Source organism: Onychomys torridus, chromosome 14 (assembly GCF_903995425.1).
Source record: "Onychomys torridus chromosome 14, mOncTor1.1, whole genome shotgun sequence".
Classification (NCBI taxonomy): domain Eukaryota; kingdom Metazoa; phylum Chordata; class Mammalia; order Rodentia; family Cricetidae; genus Onychomys; species Onychomys torridus.
The window spans coordinates 59136086-59156608 of record NC_050456.1 but is presented as its reverse complement, the minus strand read 5'-3'; the positions used below and the strand labels follow the sequence as shown (position 1 = coordinate 59156608).

At 41.3% G+C, this 20523-nt stretch overlaps 1 protein-coding gene across 1 annotated transcript in view; it reads right to left on the bottom strand.

Annotated features, from left to right (window-relative positions):
• Positions 1-20523, bottom strand: part of Tshr (thyroid stimulating hormone receptor) — a 130949-nt gene that overhangs the window by 13913 nt on the left and 96513 nt on the right. Inside the window, exons 7-8 of the mRNA XM_036206450.1 lie at positions 19170-19238; positions 9834-9911 (exon numbers count right to left, since the gene is read on the bottom strand). Of these exons, the coding sequence (XP_036062343.1) occupies positions 9834-9911; positions 19170-19238 (147 nt within the window). The remainder of the gene's footprint in view (positions 1-9833; positions 9912-19169; positions 19239-20523) is intronic.

Genomic DNA, 20523 nt, shown 5'->3' with positions numbered 1-20523 from the left:
TCCTTCTCCCCTGCCATTCGTTTTCAAGATTCTCCAGACCATGGATATGTCCTTACTCATCTTCTTTGCCCTTGTAGATTTATATACCTTAAATTTTCTTTTATCATCTTTTAAAGGAGGCTCTAAAAAAGAAGAGAAAATAAAAGCATAGGCTCAACCTATCTATCATCTTTTATTTTAGCCACCATGCTGCTGAGCATATGAACTGTGCAACAGCTTACACAAATGATACCAAATGCTGAGCTAAACCAGACAGTCTCCCATCTATAGTGTTAATGGAAAAGAGTGGTGGTCTGAAGAAAATCCCCAAACTGAACAACTTAGGGTCCTTTTAATGAACTTAAAGCTGTATATTTTCTTATTTACTCCGATTTTTTTTTTTATTGGATCACTTTTCATCCTGGATTTTCTTAGGGTAATTTCTTAACTACAATCAGACATTCAGTTAAAGCCTACAGGTACCATAATTTATGTCATGAGATCTCATGGAGTTTCCTGCTGCATTATGGATCTTACAATGAAAAATTTCTCACAAGCTGGAATCAATCAAGAGAAGAGCTCTACCACCAGGAGAGGAGAACAAAGGGACTATGAGTCAGAACTCCTGTCAGAGTGTGCTCACGTGAAAGCCCACAGCTTCCTCTCTCCTTCTACTAGTGTGGGAACAGAACTGTAGGAGAGACAAAGGAGTTCGTATTCACCCCTGTTAGCATGGGACAAATTGTGTGCATAAGTCTATGAACGAAAACCTCCATGTAAACTTATGTTTGTGGCTTATTTGTTGAAAACCAGAACTCCAGATAGACCAACCTCTCCCATCAGCTAGCCAGCTGCCAGTAGTGTCTAGTTAACTAAAGCATCATGAGTAAAAGTTGTTGCGGAATGTAACACACTTGATTTTTTTAAACCTTTACTACAAAGTCCCATACATCCTCAATTGTTTTAAATATAAGTAATTGGATCAATATAAAAAACCCATCAAAACTTATGAGATGAGTGGTGATAGAAAGGCCATGATTGTTTTGTTTGTTTTTGTTTTTTTTGAGACAGGTTTTCTCTGTGTAGCTTTGTGCCTCTCCTGGAACTCACTTTGGAGACCAGGCTGGCCTCCAACTCACAGTGATCCGCCTGCCTCTGCCTCCCGAGTGCTGGGATTAAAGGCATGCACCACCACCACCACTGCCCAGTGGCCATAATTGCTGAAATTGAAAATACAAGATAAAATTTGTGTGAACATGGTTGTCAGAGTCTCATAGGCATTCACAAAAAGTAGCTCTTTATAAAGATGTGAAACACATCATTTGTCAGGCTTATCACTGTGGAAGGATCTTGGTTAACAAAGGTTGACTAGTTAATAAAATATAAATTTACAAGACATCTTGACATTTAGGACGTTTTGCCAGGGTTGTTTTCCTGGGGTTCATTCAGCAAAACTGCTTATGTTCCATTGTTTTTTACCCTACTAAAAGACAAACACAAAGCTGCCCTTTACTTGAACAATTGGCTGTGGTAATTGTGTGCTACAAGAGAGCTTATGGATTTTTTTGAATTATTTTCTCAAAGATGAAACATTATTCTACCGGCATTTAGCATATATGAAAGCATTTATTCTGAATGAATCTCTCGGGGCAGTGGTTCTCATGATTTTAGTGAATTTTTTTTCTTTATTTAAAATAAAAACAAGAAACAAAACCCCCCTTTGAAGGATGATACGGGTTGTATTTTTAGTTGGCTGAAGAAAGACAGTATTTATCTGACTCTGAGGATCTTCGCACTAACTCTGTCAACTCTCTCCTTCCAAAAGGAAGCCCACTAGCTAGTATCCACTCTGAGAATGATATCTCAGTAGTTGTTAAGAAGTAATTAGAGACTGCTGTGATTTTTCAGTATTAATTTTTCCCCATGTCAGTAGCTACAGTAGTAAGAGATCTCATTAATAAATGAGGATTTGGAGGAAACTTAAGCATCCTTAGTTTCTGGTACCATTCCTTTGATCTGAAGATTCCTAGGATTGAAGCTACCCTTGCCCAGAAGTCAATACACATAGTGCCGGAGGGCTGACTGTCCACATTTGCTCTGAAAAGACTTCTGTGAACCTCTTTCAATGCCTTTGCTGGGACCATGAAGGTGGGGCTGTGTCTTAAGAGGCAGGAGGTACTTGAGCTGTTTCCTTAGCAACCTGGCTCCTGAGCCGGCCAGGCACTGCAACAGATCTGTTTGTCTTAGGTTTGCAATGCTCTCCGAGTCAGTAAACAGAGCAACTGGTCAGATCAAGGGCTTCTAACTTTGAATCCCTAGGAGGTTCCCCTTTCCAGGACTCTCTGAGTAGCCCAGAAGAAAGCTGGGGTCCAAGCTGATATGGTTTTCGGAACTAGCTTCTCTTCTTTGGGGGAGGCACAATTCCTTATAAGAAGCTAGGAGATCCAGAAGTGCTAGAAGTACCCAGGACTAATAAAGCCAGGGTTAGAGGCAAAGCAAAGAAGGCATGTGGGTTAGTCCAAGAGGGCCACCCTCTGTAAGGAGTTCTTTGGCTACTACTAATGTCCTCACAGCCACCCTACAACCAGCCCTTCTTCCTCATCCAATCAGATTCTCCGCAATATGATCTCAATGGATCTTTTAAACTATGTTTTGAACCTAGGTAGTCTGCCCTTTGCCCTTTCTCACCTAACTCCATCCCACCTCCACCCCTGCCTGAAGCCCACCTCCTTTAATAAGGTCTTTGCTAAATCACACTACCCAGAGCTAGTATCTTGATTTTCTAAATATCTCTTTATGGCTCTTCTGGTGTTTAAATTTACGCCATAGTCACTTATTGGCGTTTCTCTTAAATTTTGTTTTAATCTATCTAAAAGAAGAGGTCTCATCTCTTCATTCAACAAAATGCCCAAGACAAAAGTGAGTGAATGAACATCTACTCCCACCTAGCCTTAGGCCAGCCAGTCAGGAAAGGAAGAAAACAATAGAGTATAAACTAGTGCTGGCGTAGGGAGGGCGGTTAGAACTAAAACTGACCTCTTTCAGGACCAAATGTTACCCAGGATCACAAGTCAATAAAAGACGGATGGCCCTGTTAGCATTCAGACCCGCCTCTGACCCACCCAGTGCCCTGACAACGTCTTCTTACAAAAAGTTCTCTTTAAGAGACCCCCCCCCTTCCTTCCTCTCTCGCCCTGAAGGAGTGCGCACCTCCTCCCTTCCTTTTCTTTCTTTTCCCCTTTCTTTCTCTTCTCCTCCTCTCCTCAGACCCTGCCCATTTTCTCTCTCTTTCCCCCTCCCTTCCCCTCTTCATAAAACTTTCCGTGGGGTGCCACGTCTGCATGGTGTAAGTGACTTTGGCTGGTACCCACTGAGTCTGCATGGCACGTCTCCCTCTCCAGTCCTGGGGCACCTTGGCTCCACCCACCAAGGCCTCTCTCCCACTGTTTTACAAAAGACCCAATAGAAAAATGGGCACGAGATTTGAACAGACACTTTTCAAAAGAAAATATGTGAATGCTAGTAAGTACATTAAAAGATGATCAACATCATCATCATTAGGGAAACACAAACTGGCCCACAATAAAGTACCATTTATACACAGAGTAATGACTAGACTCAAACAAATGGACAGTAACGCTGCAGCACGAGCTTGAATTTGAGGCCAGCCCAAGCTACCCAGTGAAACTCTATCTCAAAAAGTTAAGGGTTTGGGATATAGCTCAGTGGTAGAATGTTTGTCTAGTGTATGCAAGCCCTGCGTTCAGTCTCCATCAGCACACGCACATATATACACACAAAGACTTGATTGATTAGAATGGAAAAAAAAGGTGGCTGGGACGAGGCTCTCATCTATTATTGATGGGAAATAGAAAATGAGACGAACAACCAGGGCTGGAGAGATGACTCTGCAGTTAAGGGCACTGGCTGATCTTCCAGAGGACCTGGGTTCAAGTCTTAGCACCCACATGGCAGCTCACAAGTGTCTGTAACTCCAGTTCCAGGAGATCTGGCACCCTCATATGGACATACATGCAGGCAGAACACCAATGCACATTAAAAAAAATACATCTTAAAAAAGAAAACAAGATAACCATTTTAGAAAACAGTTTGGCAGTATATCCAATAAAGTTAAACATACATCTTCCCTATGGCCTGGTAATTTTGCTCCTAGATTTTTACGCTAGAAAATTCAAAAGGTACATGGTTGTTTATAAGAGATTGTAGCGTGAAGAAGGTCCTAGAGGATACAATTGTTCCCAGGCTTACCTAGGGTAGAGAAACTAAACTGTACAATTAAAATTGGGTTTGTTGTTGCCTATAAATTATACCTATATAAAAAAGAATTTTTAAAAAAGGACTCACCTAGAAAATTATGCATTTAACACACCTGTGGGTTTCAGGCATGCTAGGAAGAAGTTCACCACACAATTTCTGCTAAGAGTATAACCTTGGGATGATCATAAAGAGCCAAAGAAAACAAAAACTTACTCGATGTAAACCAAGAAAGTTGGCAGTGCCATGCCTGGGGTTTTTCAAATGACTAATTTGAAAACAGCTGACAGCAGCAAATGCTTATCTTTTGTTGATAAATGTAATACAAACTCAAGAATACAAACACCAAGATTGTCTCTTCTTAAGAGATACTTATAATAGTAATTGGGACTATTATGGTAATTATCATCAGCATGCTGAGTGCTGTTAAGGCAAGTTACATAATTCAGAATCTGGAGAGCCCTGATTGTTATGGAAAGCATTACATTTCACTGTGTTGTTTTCTTTGCTATTATAAACACAAGGAGCTTCTCTTTCAAAATAAAGTGGGAAGGAAACAAGGCTTTCAAAAAATAGAAAGTATAAAAATGGAAAGGGAGATTGACTACCTCTGTGACAGAAATCAGTCAATAAAATGTTATTAAGTTCCCAAGCCAAATTAAAAAGTCTTCTTAGAAAAAGAAAATAGTAAGGACTGCAGACTAGATGGTATCTCGGATTGTGCCTAGTAGAATCATATTCGTCTTGGAGAAATGACCTTGAAAAAAAAAAGATGTTGCATAGGTAGGTTTAATGATTTTTTTGTTGACTGTGGGGGATGGCTACTCTTTCGCTAATATACTGCACGAGGCATAAATATGCATAACACACATTCCCTTGTCTTTAGATGGCACTTTGGACTTTTCAAGTTGGGTGTGTACACCAAATGGCAACCAAGGCTCGGCTATTTGACCCTCGGTTATAATGCTTCTGATATTCATTTGGATATTTGCTAATTCCTGGTTTGGTGAGGGCATTACAAAACTGTAAAGCATAGTCTTTCCCTGTGGGAAAGGGATCTTTAAATCTTGTTTGGAGAAGATTGTAGGAAAAAAAGTGAAGGTTTTGATGCAGGTCTGAAGAGATGTCACAGGCCATGCATACACAATTTGAAGGGAGCAACCATGCTTGGTATTTGAGGATGATGTTGCTTGTTTCTTATTTTTGCTATTACTCAACCTTCTTATGCTGACGATTTCACTAACTTTCTTCTTACATTTCGTTTGATTCAATTACAATTTTTGTTACTGTAATGCATGGTATTTGTTAGGTCTGGGACTCAGGACAAGTCTCACTTGGTACCCGTGGCTTCTCCCAGCTCTCTCCACACTGCTCAGTTCCTGTGCCTCCTCCCTGCACTTCTTACACTCTGCCCCCTACCCTAAACCTCTCCCTTAACCTTGATCTCTAAATAACTAAGCCATTTTGGCTACTCTGCTCTCTCGGCCCAGGCCATCTCTTTTGGTTGGTGGCTTCTATCCTGCTCTCCCTTCCCGTCTTTCCTCTCGTGGTCTGGTTTAGTCTGCTGGCCATGTTCAGCCTGGATTCTTCTCTCTGCGTGCTTTCTCCCTTTTATCAGTAATTAAAAACTTCTCCATACTTTGTAGCTAGTCTTTTTCTATCCAGCCTGCCAGCTCCCAAATCACAAAATGGAGACTTATTATTAATTAATGAAAGCTTGGCTGTTTGGCTGGAGACTCTCCACATTTCCACCTTTTTCCCCAGCATTCTCTCTGCCCCCAAAATCCTGCCTAGCTATTGGCCATTCATCTTTTAATTAAATCAATCCAAGTGACAAATCTTCACAGTGCACAGAAAGATTATTTCACAACAATGTTTCTCCTTTTATCCCATTTTTTTTCATTTAGTACTATTTCTTTAATTAAATTTTGTTTGTTTGTTTGTTTGTTTTTTGAGACAGGGTTTTTCTGTAGCTTTGGAGCCTATCCTGGACTAGCTTTGTGGACCAGGCTGGCCTCAAATTCACAGAGATCCACCTGCCTCTGCTCCCGAGTGCTGGGATTACAGGCGTTTGCAACCACTGCCTGGCTAAAATTTTTTAAAAAATTATTTATTTTGTTTTATGTGTATAGGTGTTTTGCCTGAATCTATGTATATGCACCATGTGTGTGCCTGGTACTCTCAGAAGTTACAAGAGAGTGTCAGATCCCCTGGAAGTAGAGTTACAAGTTGTTTTGAACCACCAGATGGGTGCTTGTGAATTGAACTTAGGTCCTAGCAACAGGTGCTTTTAACTGCTGAGTCATCTCTCTACCCCTAATTTATTTTTAATTTTGTATATATATATATGGGTATGTATTTGTGTAAGTATGGTTTATGTGGGTATATATGTTTTATCTGAGTGATATATATGGGTGCATGTAGCTCTGGATGCCAAGGGACTAGAGGATGGCTTCAGGTGTCTTCCTCTCTCACTCGGCCTTGTTCTTTTGAGGCGGGGTCTCTCTCAGAATCTGGAGCTCCTGTTTTTTTGTTTTTGTTTTTTTTCTTCTACACTGAAAACTGGTAAGGCTCGGTGATGCTCTTGTCCTTACCTCCCTCAGTGCTGATTTATAGGCCTGCATGGAATCATATCTGGCTTGTTATTGTTGGGTCTCAAACTCCAAAGGGCAGTGCATACGTCTAGGAATGACAGTCTTGGCTCAGCTCACAGCAGACTATAGGATTGCTGGTGGATACTTTCAGTATTCCTCAGGAACCCATGAAACAGGCTTCTGTCTTCAAGAAAGAGCCACTTGCCTATTTCTCCTTCCTCTGGCAGATTAGGCATCTCGCTCTCTATTGACATATACCAAAGCCAATTGACATATACCAAATCTATACTCTTCCAGTCTGTATTCACTTGTGCTTGATATGCATCTTAAAGCCCCTGCTGGCCTCCTGGCCCTTCTCACATCCCCCTTTCCTCCTCCACTAAACTATCTTTTCTGTATTACAGCTCACTTCCTGCTCTTTTTAAAATGATAAGGACCCCCCCACTTCTCTCTCTTGCTGTTCTCCGGTGCTCTCACTCTGTCACAGATAGGCTTGGTATTGTCCAATCTGCTTTTTTTCCTTTCTGCTCTGGACTCTTCTAGATGCCCCTGGATGTTTTCTCTCTCATACCTACAATAGAAACCTTCCCACCAAATCATGGACAGACATCTTGGTGATTCCCTTATTGTGCCCTTGCTTATAGTAGTTAGACAGGGGTGTGGTCTGAACTCTGGTTCTCGTGTTTGTGCGGCAAAGCACTCTTAACTCCAGAGCGATCTCTCCAGTGCCCCCATTTCCTGAGAAGTAAATGAAAACACTGGAAGCTTTGTCACCTGAACATCAGGTTTCTCTCTAATCCTTATCTTTGGTCCACTTTCTAAGGCCTCCAAGTCAATCACTTTCAACTTTGGCTATTCCTTCCATAACTGTCTACATTTCTCCATGTACTTGTTTTGGATTTTGTTGGCTGGTTTTCTTCTCTAGAACATGAATGTAACACTTTTCCATGACCCTTTCTTTACCCCCACACACTTCCCCTCCTCATATAACTCGACTTGCCTAGCAGTTTCAGGACCTATTTAATCAAAGCCACATCTAGGATTTGGGTTGTTACTCTGTGTATTGGGATTTCACTGTTCTTCAACTATAGCTTTTTTTGTTCTGTAATGAGCTGCTTCTTCTGTCTTTGCCTCTTTCTTATTTACATATCTTGGTTTGAATGGACCTCTTGCTCAATGTCCTGTGTGCTCCAAAGTTTTATAAAACACCTACCAAACTAGACTAATTTGATTTTTTTATTAATTAAACTTATTCCAAGACAATGCCATACATGTGTATAATGCATTCTATTTATCCTCATTTATACCCCCATCCCTACCAACCTCCCCCTTTCCTTACATCTCTTTCTCAGATTTATGTCTATTTTATTCATTTTGTGACAAACTGTGCTTAACTAGGGCTGTCTACATGGTCACTAGTTTGGAGATATCTATTGGAATATAGTGGGCACAGTGGTGCATAGAAAACTGAAGGAAATAACTCTCTGTCCTCCAGATTCTACCTCTAACCCATATTCAGCTGGGCGGGGGGGGGGGGGGGCTGAGCCCCTGATCCCCTCCCTTATCTAGCCTGACCATTGATGGGTCACTGTGGTACAGACTTAGTGCAGACAACCACACCTGCTGTGGGTTCATAATTGCAATTGTTCTCTCTAGCACATTGTTCTGTCTATACTTCACTATGAGTCAGGAGAAACTCCCATAGAGTACAGAAGATTTTAAGAAAACTGGGCTACTAACCTACTTAACTGGGTGCATTAATTCCCAAGGTGAAATAAATTGTTGGAGGTGAAAGACTGGAGGTATCAGGTGCGCAGGACTGCCAACCATCCACTCTCCTCTTGGGATACACCTATTGTTTATCAGTTTCCATGACCGTTGGTATACATGTTAATTGTTTTCTATTTTTAGAAATAAATACTTTCCTCTTGCTTCTAAAGGATTGCCTTGTGGATCTTTAGGGCACTGTGTGTTTCACTTCATTAAGGACTAATTAGATGGTCAGTGATGAGATCTTAAACCAAGGGAATGAAGAAGGGGACAGTAATAAAGAAGCTTGAGGGAAGTAGACTTGGTAGGCCATGATCACCAACTACTCATGGGAGGTGTAGTTAGAACAAATGCACAAATAGGTGCATTGTCCAACTATTAAAGAAAAGAAACACTTATATCCCATCTTCCCTAGAAGTTCTTCCAAGTAGGAATCAGGCTACAATTTATATTTTTCTCCTTTGTGCTGGCCTCAGATGGTTGCCTTCATGTACAATTTCTCTGTAAAGACTTACTTGTAAATCTCATATCTTAGGGTTTTGTAAACAACACCAGTCCACAAAGAGAACCCCAATAAGTTGCCTGACCAGGCAGCAGATAGAATCCTGGGACTTGGGGGCTTCTGAGTCTCGAAGACTTCTAAGAGGTGGTCTATAGGGCCAAGTGGGGATAGCAGCGGAAGCCTTTACCCTATACAACAGCTTTCTCTTGTCTTGAATGTTGGTGTGGAGGTCTGAATGAAAATGCTGCCCCCCCAGGCTCATAAGGAGTGGCACTATTAGGAGGCATGGTTTAGTTGAAGTAGGTGTGGGCTTGTCTGAGGGCTTGTCACTAGGGGCTGGGTTTTGAGGTAGGTTTTTCTGATACTCAGCAGGCCCCCTGGCTCTCTCTCTCTCTCTCTCTCTCTCTCTCTCTCTCTCTCTCCAGCCTTCAGATCCAGATATAGAACTCTCAGTTACCTCTTCAGCACCATGTCTGCCTGCACTCCTCCATGCTTCCCTTCATGATGATAATGGACTAAATCTCTGAACTTTATGCCAGCTCCCAATTAAATGTTTTCCTTTATAATAGTTGCTGTGGTCATAGTGTCTCTTCATAGCAATAGAAATTCTAACTAAGACAGTTGGAATCACCTCTCTTCACACCTCTTTCATTCCAGAAAAGTAAAAGAGAAAAGTAATAAAAAGCTACTAGCCCTTCATTTGTGTTACTCACAGCAAGGTTGGTCCACTGAATACTCCTCCGAAGGCATCTCTGTCTATAGCTGTCAGGAATTTATTCTTGTTTAGGTAACTAGAGGGAGAGGGAATATGAATATGAATTAGGCAAACTTAAGCCATCACGTAACATTAGATTCAATACCAAAATAAAATGTAACCAAGGTCATATTAATTTTGAAGACGCTTTACATTCTTCTGACTTAAGCACCATTCTAGGTGACAGGAATGCCAAATTTCATTGTGACAGGATCTTTGAAAATTAATGATGTTTAGGGTCTAGTTTGCATCTCTACATTTTATCAAAGTTGCCCCAATTGCCTATTTCTTGGCAATCATTTTTATCTACTTTGGCTCAAATTTTGCTTTTCAAAATTGACCATTATTTCCATATATCTTTGAAGCTGGAACTTAACTAAGAGGTGGGATGGAGATGGTAAGGGTGGTGATGGGTGGTAGAGATGGCCAGAGACTCAGTTCTTTTCTTGGATCAGAGTGGCCAGGTTTAGTAAGTTAAAATCCGTGATGTCAGTTAAATTCGAATTACAGATAAGCACTGAATAATCTTTAAGTGTAAATATTTCCCATGAAATTTATCTGTTGCTTATCTGAAATTCAGATTTAATTGAATGGCATGCATTTTATCCAACAACACCAGTTTTGGGACATTTATGTAAATAAGATTATGGCATATACCTTTTGTGAAAAGTGATGGGTATGTTGATCTTTTCCTTTTTCGAACACATTGGTCATTTGAAAGGATAATATTTCTTAGGCAATTTAAGTCACAAAGTGCTTTTGAAATAAAATTTCCTCCAAATGAACAAAAGCACCCAAGGATTTTGAAATTGGCCCTTCTCTCCCCTGATAGGTTTTTTTAGAGCGTAAAATTATCTAAAATGAAATAAAGTATATCTGTCTTTGTTATAAAGGACCCCAGTTTATATATTTAAATGAACTCACAGCATAGTGTAGGCAATTTACACTAGTGAGTGACCATGGCTTGATGTGAACTAAACAGTGGAGACGCTTGGGGAGGTCTACTTAATTATAGATAATCCTTCCTTTATTATATCAGTGGGCTTTGCGCTACAGGATGGCACGTACTTAAGGATGATGGCTAATAACAGTAGAGTAATTGAAGACTTTCAGCCAGAATTCTTTCTCCAGAGCTTTCATCAAGAAAGGTTCCTCTAGTTAATTGGATCCAGGTGTGTCTTTGCTGGAGTGGTGTGGGTAAGAATAGAACAATTGACCAAGCAGTGTTGAACAGTTTTATCACCCACCTCACTCTGGGCATGCTAAGAGATTTAACAAACAAGTACTGGGATTACAAGCAATGACATGAGGCCTTACACATGTGAATACAGTTTAGAGCCTTTCAATTATTTTTTTAAATAGAGGTCAGGGACTATTCATCTACATTGCCCTCTACTCTCTATTTGTGCCTGACATTAGCAGAATCTGTAATTACCTAGTTTATTTTCTTCCTGGAATAGTATGTTATTTCAACAAGAATGGAAGTTCTGTGCCTTATTTACTGCTGTGTACCCACTGCCAACTTCAGGGCTCCATAAGTACTTACTGGGTGGGAACTGAGAATGAGCAAACAAACAAATAGATCTGTCCTTCAAGATAGAGACACTGATACTTTGAAGGTGACACACAGGACTGTTTAAAGAAGACATAGCATATGATGTGATGGCTTTGGGGTAAATCGACCTTCCTGATGGCATCTCGTTTACAGAGAATGACCCTCACAAGGCCTCTTTAGATAGTGGCTGAGCACACAGCTTCTGGAGTGTGTTTGGTAGCTCCATGTTATAACAAAATGATGGATACAGTAAGTGTAAAAAGAGAAATGGATTACTTCTGGTCACAGTCATGGAGACAAGTTGATTGTATTCTTTTGGGGTCTGTGGTACCATGGCTCACAATAGCAGGAGGATGAGGCAGAGGAAGCTGCTTTTCTCATCATGGCTGAGAAGCCAATAACAGGAAAAAGAAGAGCCTGGTACCATATCCCCTTCAAAGGAATGTCCCCAACAATCCAACTTCCCCTCACTAATCTTCTTAAAAGTTTTACTGTTTCCCACTAACACCAAGATGAGAATGTGAAGACTTTTAATTCGTGGGACTTGGGGGGCATTCCAGATACCACCTATACCAGAGGGTGTTATGAAGTCTCACATAGAAAAGGCCAGTCTTCTATATGTTCAGACACTTGAGTAAGCTGCCAAAGCATCGTTACGTGTTCCCAATGGGTTAATGCCATATAAGGCTTGGGTCACATCACCTTCATGTTCACAGATTGATTCCATTATAAACCCATTATGCCTATGAAGATCTTTTGTTTGGTAGCAGCTGGATTGGGTAAGACTCACCTTGGGAAAAAAATAACCGGAGAGAGGCTCTTGATGAGCACAATTTTGTAATATAACAACTATGATGGGCATAGCGGCCATACTGGCTTGTAACTCTTTCTGTATTTTTGGGCCAGTGTGGCTATGGACTCCATGTTGTTCCCAGGCTGCCCCCAGATCAAGTAATCTCTGCTGAGCTCCTATCTCCAATGATTGAGAGCAAAAACCGGCTTGCTTTAATAATCAGAAATTATTGTAAAAGCTAAATTATCACTTGTCCAATTTTGTAGTGTTTTCAGCTGATACTTAATACACCCCTGAGCATGAGCAGAATGGCTGATAAGCAATGAACTTTACCAGAAATGTTGCAGAAGGTTTCAAACTGGGGAAGGCAGCCAGAGTCCAGAACGGGAGAAAGAATGTAGCAAGAGGTACAGCCCATGTGAAGGGAGGTGAACCAGCCAGCCAGAGGTTCTTGAAAGACAGTATGGTCATTTGCCTACTTACCCTCTGAAGACGATAAGGTACTTAAAAATGAACCTGCCACTCTTCCTGGCTCAGTGTGTTGGCTTTTTTGAGACAGGGTCTCACTAGGGCTGAGCTTGGGCTCATGAGCCTCTGACTCCCATACCTTGAGAGTCTCTGGTAGTTTTCAGGGCTGCCTCTGTTAGCTTTGAATTTTGGGTTCTGATTTCACCTTCCAGCTCCCACCAGAAGCCAAGAGGGAGGAATTATGGACCCAGAAGCTTTCACATCCAGGAAGGACACGCTTCCATTCACCTCATTAGCCACATGCCATTGTCTGGGAATGTCATTCTCCTTCACCTGGTTCCTTGATCCCAACTTATCTTGAGTCTGTGCTGTGTACATTTACTTGGATAAATCAGTCACAACTCTTGGTAAACCAGATGGGAGCCTATTCTAGGCAAATGACTATTTTATGTGCAGATAATAATAGAAGATGAACTCCAAGAAGGTTCAAAAGTTTAGGAGGACTTGTCAGAAGTGTTGAAAGGAGAGATTTCCTAAAAGTCAGGGTTGCTAATGTGATTACTGGGAAGGGCTTTTAGAAAAGCCTTAATAGTTCCTTGTAAAGTAAAACAGATGCTGTGGACTCTGCCTGTGTAAGGACTCTTCACTATTTGCATGGGTTCTGCCTCTTTGAACCTGGTGAAGAAATTAAGCTTTTCCAAGAAAAGAGTTGTCAAATTTTCCATATTTCAATTAGAGAAGAGTTGTCAAATTTTCCATATTTCAATAATTGAGAATCTGAAAAGTGGAGTTGGGAAAATGAAGATAGTGATGAGTTGGGGAAAAGTATCTAATGGACAGCATCCGTATTGTGGTTTTGTGTGTGTGTGTGTGTGTGTGTGTGTGTGTGTGTGTGTATGTGTGTGTGTGTGTGTGTGTGTTTTCAGTTTCTTGGACTTACTTTTTTTTGTTTCTGTTTTTGCTTTTCAAGGCAAGGTTTCTCTGTACCTCTGGCTGTCTTGGAACTTGCTAAGTACACCAGGCTGGCCTTGAACTCAGAGATCCTCCTCCCTCTGTCTCCTGAGTGCTGGGATTAAAGGTGTTTACCACTAGGGCCCAGCTTAGACTCACTTTTTAAAATTTCTTTTTTGAAGCTCATTTATTTTTATTTTATGTTTTTGAATGTTTCTCCTGCATGTGTGTCTGTGGATCATGTTCATGGAGTGCCTGCAGAGGTCAAGAGAGGGGTTCAGATCCCCTGGAGCTGGCATTACAGACAGTTGTGAGCATCTATGTAGATGCTGGGAATTGAACTTAGGTCTTTTGCAAGAGCAGTTGGTGCTCTTAAACACTGAGCCATCTTTCCAGCCCCTGGATTCATTCTTGACACACAGCAGCCATTCAGTAAAGACTTGTTTGACAAGAAATGAAAGCCCTGTTTCTGGGTAACTCACAGGTAGGACAGTTTCTATTCAGCCACAGAAGTGATCAGTATCAAAGAAAGGAGTATGATGTACTGGGTAAATTTGCCATGGCTCCTGGGCTTCATTCTCTGAGGAGTTCAAGGATCATTCCTTCATAATTCCCTTAGGGGAAAGTGGGGTGGCACCTGGGTATGTTGTGCCATTCACATGGGAGTACTTCTGTAGGGAGCCATTTTCCCCCCACATGGCTCTTGTTAAAAAAATGATAGGGATCCACTGCCTAGCTCTTCCATTAGTCTAAATGGAAACTGGATTGCTCTGTGGAAATCTTGTTGGTTACAGGGATCAAGGCACTTGTTTATCGACAATAACAGGTGAGGAAATGTTCAAGACTGTAGGAGGCAGAGGGGACAGCCAACCTTGGAGCATATCCTACGAGCTGTTCAAATACTTACCCCGTGAGAAATAGCAGCCTTCTTAATCCTATAATCTTCTCTACCGTCATCTTTTCCCAGTGGCTCCAAGCTGTGGTGAATTACTTCTAATCAGCTCATGTGTGATGCTAATTAGCACATTGTTTGTGTTGACTTGTCTGCTCATAACGATTACTCTTTTGGTAAGTCTTTAACACTTTTTTTTTTTTAATTTTATTTTATTTTTAGTCTGAATGTTTACTGCTAGATAGAGGCTGACTACCTAGAATCCAGCTGTAGAAAATTCCTCTCAGAGAAGCAGACACTGCCTGAGAAGCAATTCAGTTCTAGAAGGCTGACTGGATAAAGAAAGGGTGGAGAGGTCCAGAGAAAGAACATAGGACTTAACTTATGATTGAGAGCAGTTCAACTTCTCTTGAGCAAGGACACTCATGCTCAATGATCTGTCATCTGAGTGATGACAAGGCGCTTGGCTGTCAGGGAAACCACAGGGCGATGAGTTTTCACCCACTTGCCATGATTTTCACAAACTCCTCAAGGCAGAACTGCTGCTTGGCTTCAGCGCTTGCCCTCAGCGTGGGATTGGTCCAACTTGACTGCAATAACATTACTCAGCTACACTAAAACAATGGGGGTAATCGAGGTCAGACGCCCTAATTTCAGTACATCGGCGTGAAGTAGATGAGTGTTGTTTTGGATGACAAATTACTTCAACTAGAACCCAGAGCTATGTAAACACAGTTCTAGAGAGATTATGCTATTTCAATCTTTGAACCCTGTTAGGAAAATTATTACAGAAGGTTGATATGTTTTTCTTAGTTTGAAAAACACAGTAAAGATTGAGCTGTGTTAAAACCATGGTGTGAGGGGCTAGAGAGACGGCCCAGGCTAGAGCATTTTCCATACAAGCTTGACTCTCTGAGTTTGATCTCTGGGACCCAAGTAAAGGCCTAGAGTGGTGGCACACAGCTGCAATGGCAGTATTTCTATGGTGGGATCAGAGGTAGAGACAGGAGAATCTACCTGAAGCTTGTGGACCAGCTAGCATGGAGTACACTGTGCAGGGAAAGAGACAATAAGAGAGATCCTGCCTCAACAATGTGGAAGGCAGGAACTTGTGGTGGTATTGTGTTCCCCAAAATACTGTGCACCCTATTAAACATATCTGGGGTCAGAGAACAGAAAAGCCACAATATTAAACAAAGAGGTTAGGCGGTGGCACTCACACCTTTAATCCTAGCATTCCAGAGGCAGATATCCCTCTGGATCTCTGTGAGTTCAAGGCCACATTGGATACAGTCAAGCATGGTGACACAAGCCTTTAATCCCAAGGAGTGATGGCAGAAAGTAGAAAGATATATAAGGCATGAAGACCAGAAATTAGAAGCATTTGGCTGGTTAAGCTTTTAGGCTTCTAGCAGCAGTTCAGCTGAGACACATTCGAATGAGGACTCAGAAGCATCCAGTCTGAGGAACAAGGATCAGCTGAGGAATGGGCAAGGTGAGGAAGCTGTGGTTTGTTCTGCTTCTCTGATCTTCCAGCATTCACCCCAATAACTGACCTGAGTTTGATTTTATTACTAAAATTTAAGATTCCTGCTACAGGAACTGATTCTCAAACATCCTCTCAGACTGCTAGATGCACACGGTGACACATGGGCGTGTACACACACACACACACACACACACACACACACACACACAAATTAATTAAAAACCACAACAAAATGAATATAGTAACCATGGAAATATGACGTCTTTTCTCTTCATCTAAGGAGCAGCCCTTCTCTTGAGGGCCCTGTTAATGACCATCAGTTTGAATACACATTGGATTTACATGATATATTTTCCCTGTAGTGTTGAAACGTAGGAAAAAAACAACTTTTCCTTAATCAAAATAAGGTACTTTGGAGACGATGGAAAGCAGATGGAGCAGAGTTCCTGTTTGGATTCCCAACACCGACTGGGAAATGCTGATTTGTAGTCTATTATGGTTGGATCTGAGCTTTTTAGCCCTGAAGTATTTTTATCCTGACACTTCTTTTCTTAATCAAATGCTTGTCTTTTAACCTTTATCAGAATCACAAAGATCCTCCTTACTGAATAGCTTCATCTACATCGAAGATCTGCAAACTGTGACCCATCAGTCAGCACCTTACACCCGTTCTTGTCAATGTTTTGTATTTATGTGTTGATTTTGCCCTTTCCTACAACAACATAAGCTGATACATTTATGGGCGTGAGTGTGCATGTGCTATCACACATGTGTGGAGGTTATAGGACCACTTCAGGTTTCAGTCCTCACCTGCATTCTGAAACATGGTCTCTTGTTCACTACAATGTATGCCAGCTAACCACAGGCTTGCATGGGTTATCTTGTCTTTACTTCCTGTCTCTCAGTAGGAGTGCTGGGATTACCAGTGCATGGTACCATGTTGGGTTTTGTGTGAGTTCTGGGAGTCTGAACTCAGGTTCTTGTACTTGCACAGCAAATGTACTTGCATATCTGCTGAGTGATTTCCTCAGCCTGACCTTTTCCATGTGCACAAGCGTGTGTGTGTGTGTGTGTGTGTGTGTGTGTGTGTGTGTGTGTGTATGTGTCTAGAGACCAGAGTTGCTATTGGGCACTCTCTAACTTTGGACTTTGGAGCTCACCAATTCAGCTACATTGTCTGGCCAGCAGACCCTAACTCTGTCTCTACCCTACAGTTCTGGGACTCCAGATGCACACTGTGGCACTGGGCTTTTACACAGGCTCTGGGGATCTGAACTCAGATCCGCACGCTTGTGCGGCAAGCACTTCATCAACTGAACAATTGTCTCCTCCCTCCTTTCAGAGCTCTCTAGACATGAGCAGGATGTCAAACACAAAGAGGGTATACTTTGAAGCAACAATGGTGAGTTTTAATGTTTGCTAAATGAATTATCCATTATTGAAAGTTTGGGCTCTCTTAGTCTCCCAGAATTCTGGAAAGGCAGCTTTGACTTAGGCAAAAGTGGAGTCCATATACTACATTTGGGAGCCATTTACTCACCTCTAGTCTCTCTGGTGGGAAGTTTTTAAAATATTTCTGTCCCCAAGCTTGCTGATGTGGTTCGCTGTTGTCTCAACGCTAAGTTCTTTCTGCTCCCAACGTCTACAACAATACTATCATGCTTTGAAATATTTATACCCTGGGTACCTCTAAAGTCACAATTATTTCTAAGAGACTCTAATATTCCACAGGAAACTTAAATTACTAGGGCCATTTTCCTAAGTGTGAAGACTTTAGAATCAAAGAACATATTTGATGGTATTTGCATAATATTAAATGCTGATCTTAAAAAAAAAAAAAAGCATAGGATAAATTTAGAGAAAAATCATGCTGATTTCTCCAAGGTAGCTGGCCAATATATTTGGATATTCAGCACTTGGATGTTTTCTGGCTGCTGCTGATTTTGGATTGGATAAATTTCCTTCTGATACACTTTGATCCTTGGTGTAGCTGGGCTTGTATTGACTCCACAAGAATGTAATTTTCGTTGTGAGCAGGAAGCACGTTGTGTTTGCTTATTTTGTGGCTAGCATGGGGCTTTGTGTGTTGCGGGCACACAGTAGCTATGCCGAAAAGTCAATGAAGGTCTGTGTGAGATTAGTGCAATCAAGCAAAGACAGAAGGAGAGGCTTTCCAACTCTGTCAGTGACTTGTATTGACAAGAATTACGTACCCTGTGGTTTCTTTCAGAGCTTCCTTGGTAGTTACATACTAAAAAGATAACTGAAATCAAACCATAACAACCCCGTCCTACCAAACAACCAACAGAATGATGTTCATCTTCCAATAGAGACTAGAAGGAAGCCCCTAAACCCAAGAGCTAGACTCCATCTCAACAGGATGTAGAGAATCTTGCCTAACTATAAGAAATTTAAAACTCGTTACTATTTATGTTTTAAAGTGGGACCATTACAGAATCTAGTGCTTAACTTGCAAAATAAGAATCCAAAGCACTTAATCTCCATGCGTGCTCTTTTCCACCCAGGCCCTCTGCACAGACTTGTACAGCTAGTTTACCTAAAATGTAATCCACGGGCTACAGCACCAGCATTGTGAGAGAGTGTGTTAGAAATGCAGAATCCCACAGCCCAGCCCAAATCTACTGAATCAGAATGTATATCTTGCAAGATCCTTAGATGGCTTGCATGTCTAATAGTATTTGAGAGGCAACGTAGTACACAACACATTTAGACTCACAAGGCCTTCAGATTTTGTAAAGATCAACTATGTAGGAATGTTTTAAAAAATAGGAGAACATAGAATCACACACACACACACACACACACACACACACACACACACACACACACACACACACACACACACACACACCTACACCCCTATAAGATACTTGATGGTGACAGCATACATCTTCATTTTATTGAGAACAAGAGCTTTGGGATTTAGAACTGGGACCAACATTAAGTGTTCCCTTCAAATGGCCCCTGTGAAGTCCTTCCTTTCAGCATTACTTTCAAAGTTTTAGATACTTGAAATAGCTCTCAACAGAATTCAGGCTCTCTGGATGGTCCTTCGGGCCGGGGGGGGGGGGGGGGAGATGTGGGGAATGGTGGTAATTTCCATGGTTACCCTAAACCTAAACTTACACAGCGTCCAGCTTTGTTCCATTGAAAGCATGGCCTTGAATTGAAGTAAATCCATTGTTGTATAGTTTCCTAAAATCAAGAGAGCGAGAGAGAAAATCAGTGGTCATCTAGCTCAATAGTGAGTACACGCCTAGCATATACAAGGCCCTGAGTCACCAGATGCCCAGAACTGAATAAACAAGTAAATAAAATAGATGGCCTGTGGGATATGTGTTGTTTCTTTTTAAATAGTTGGACTTCATCTCTTTAGTATCAGAAATGTGCATAAAATTTTACTCGTCATCCATATGCATTCCTTAAGAAAGAAAAAAAAAACTTACACTGTCTTGTTTGGGGCAAAGATGTCAGCCTTTTCCCAGAAGCTGACTCACTTTGAAGAACAAAGGTTTGCAAAGGATTTTTGTTTTGTTTTTCTGAGGCAGGGTTTCTCTGTGTAGTTTTAGTGCCTGTCCTGGATCTCACTCTGTATACCAGGCTGACCTCCTGAATGCTGGGATTAAAGGCATGTGCCACCGCCGTTAGGCGCAAAGGATTTTTTAAAGAAAGGTGGTTTATTTTTATTATTTTTTTAGGGTTGTGTGTGTGTGTGTGTGTGGTGTGTGTGCACGTGCATACATGCGTGTATGCTGAATTACAAGCAGTTGCAAGCTGTCCTGTGTGGGTTCTGGGAATAAAACTCAGGTCCTCTGCAAGATCAGCAAGCACTGTTAACTACCGAGTCCTCTCTCCAGCCTTTGGGATTTTTTTAAAATGTGGACATATTAAAGGAAAGGAAGTTTTAGATGACAGTTAAGCTCATGTCAACACTGGAGGAGGGACAGCAGTTTCTTAAGATGACCAGTTGACAAGACATTCATCTGAATGCATAGATTGTTATTTTTAAATTTAAAGTCTTATTTCGTCCCCTCTCTCTAAAAACAAAAACAAAAGCCAAAAAAAAATTTCTTGGTCTCAGAGTTTATCACCAACCAAATGCTTAATAGTTATAGAATTAAACTGAGCCTTACAGATGACTCTAAGAAGGTAGATAGGTCATGCCCTTTTTGTGGTAATTTTTTGAACATTTAAACATGCTATTAATTTTTTACCTCAATTTCCAGGAGCCAGCCTGAATGAAACATTGCCACTCATTTCCTAGTGAAGTTACTGAGACATGGGACTTGCCAAGAACTTGCTAGTCTAAACTTGTTAGGAATCAGGATCCTTGACCTCAAATACAATTCTTCTTATCTACCAAAAACACACCTCTGCAAGAGAGAGGACTCCAGTCTCTGGAACTCCCAGGGTCTGTGGCACTCACTCTTGCTGGTAGTCATTGGCATTAAAGAAGCAACAGTCATGACCACAATTAGGC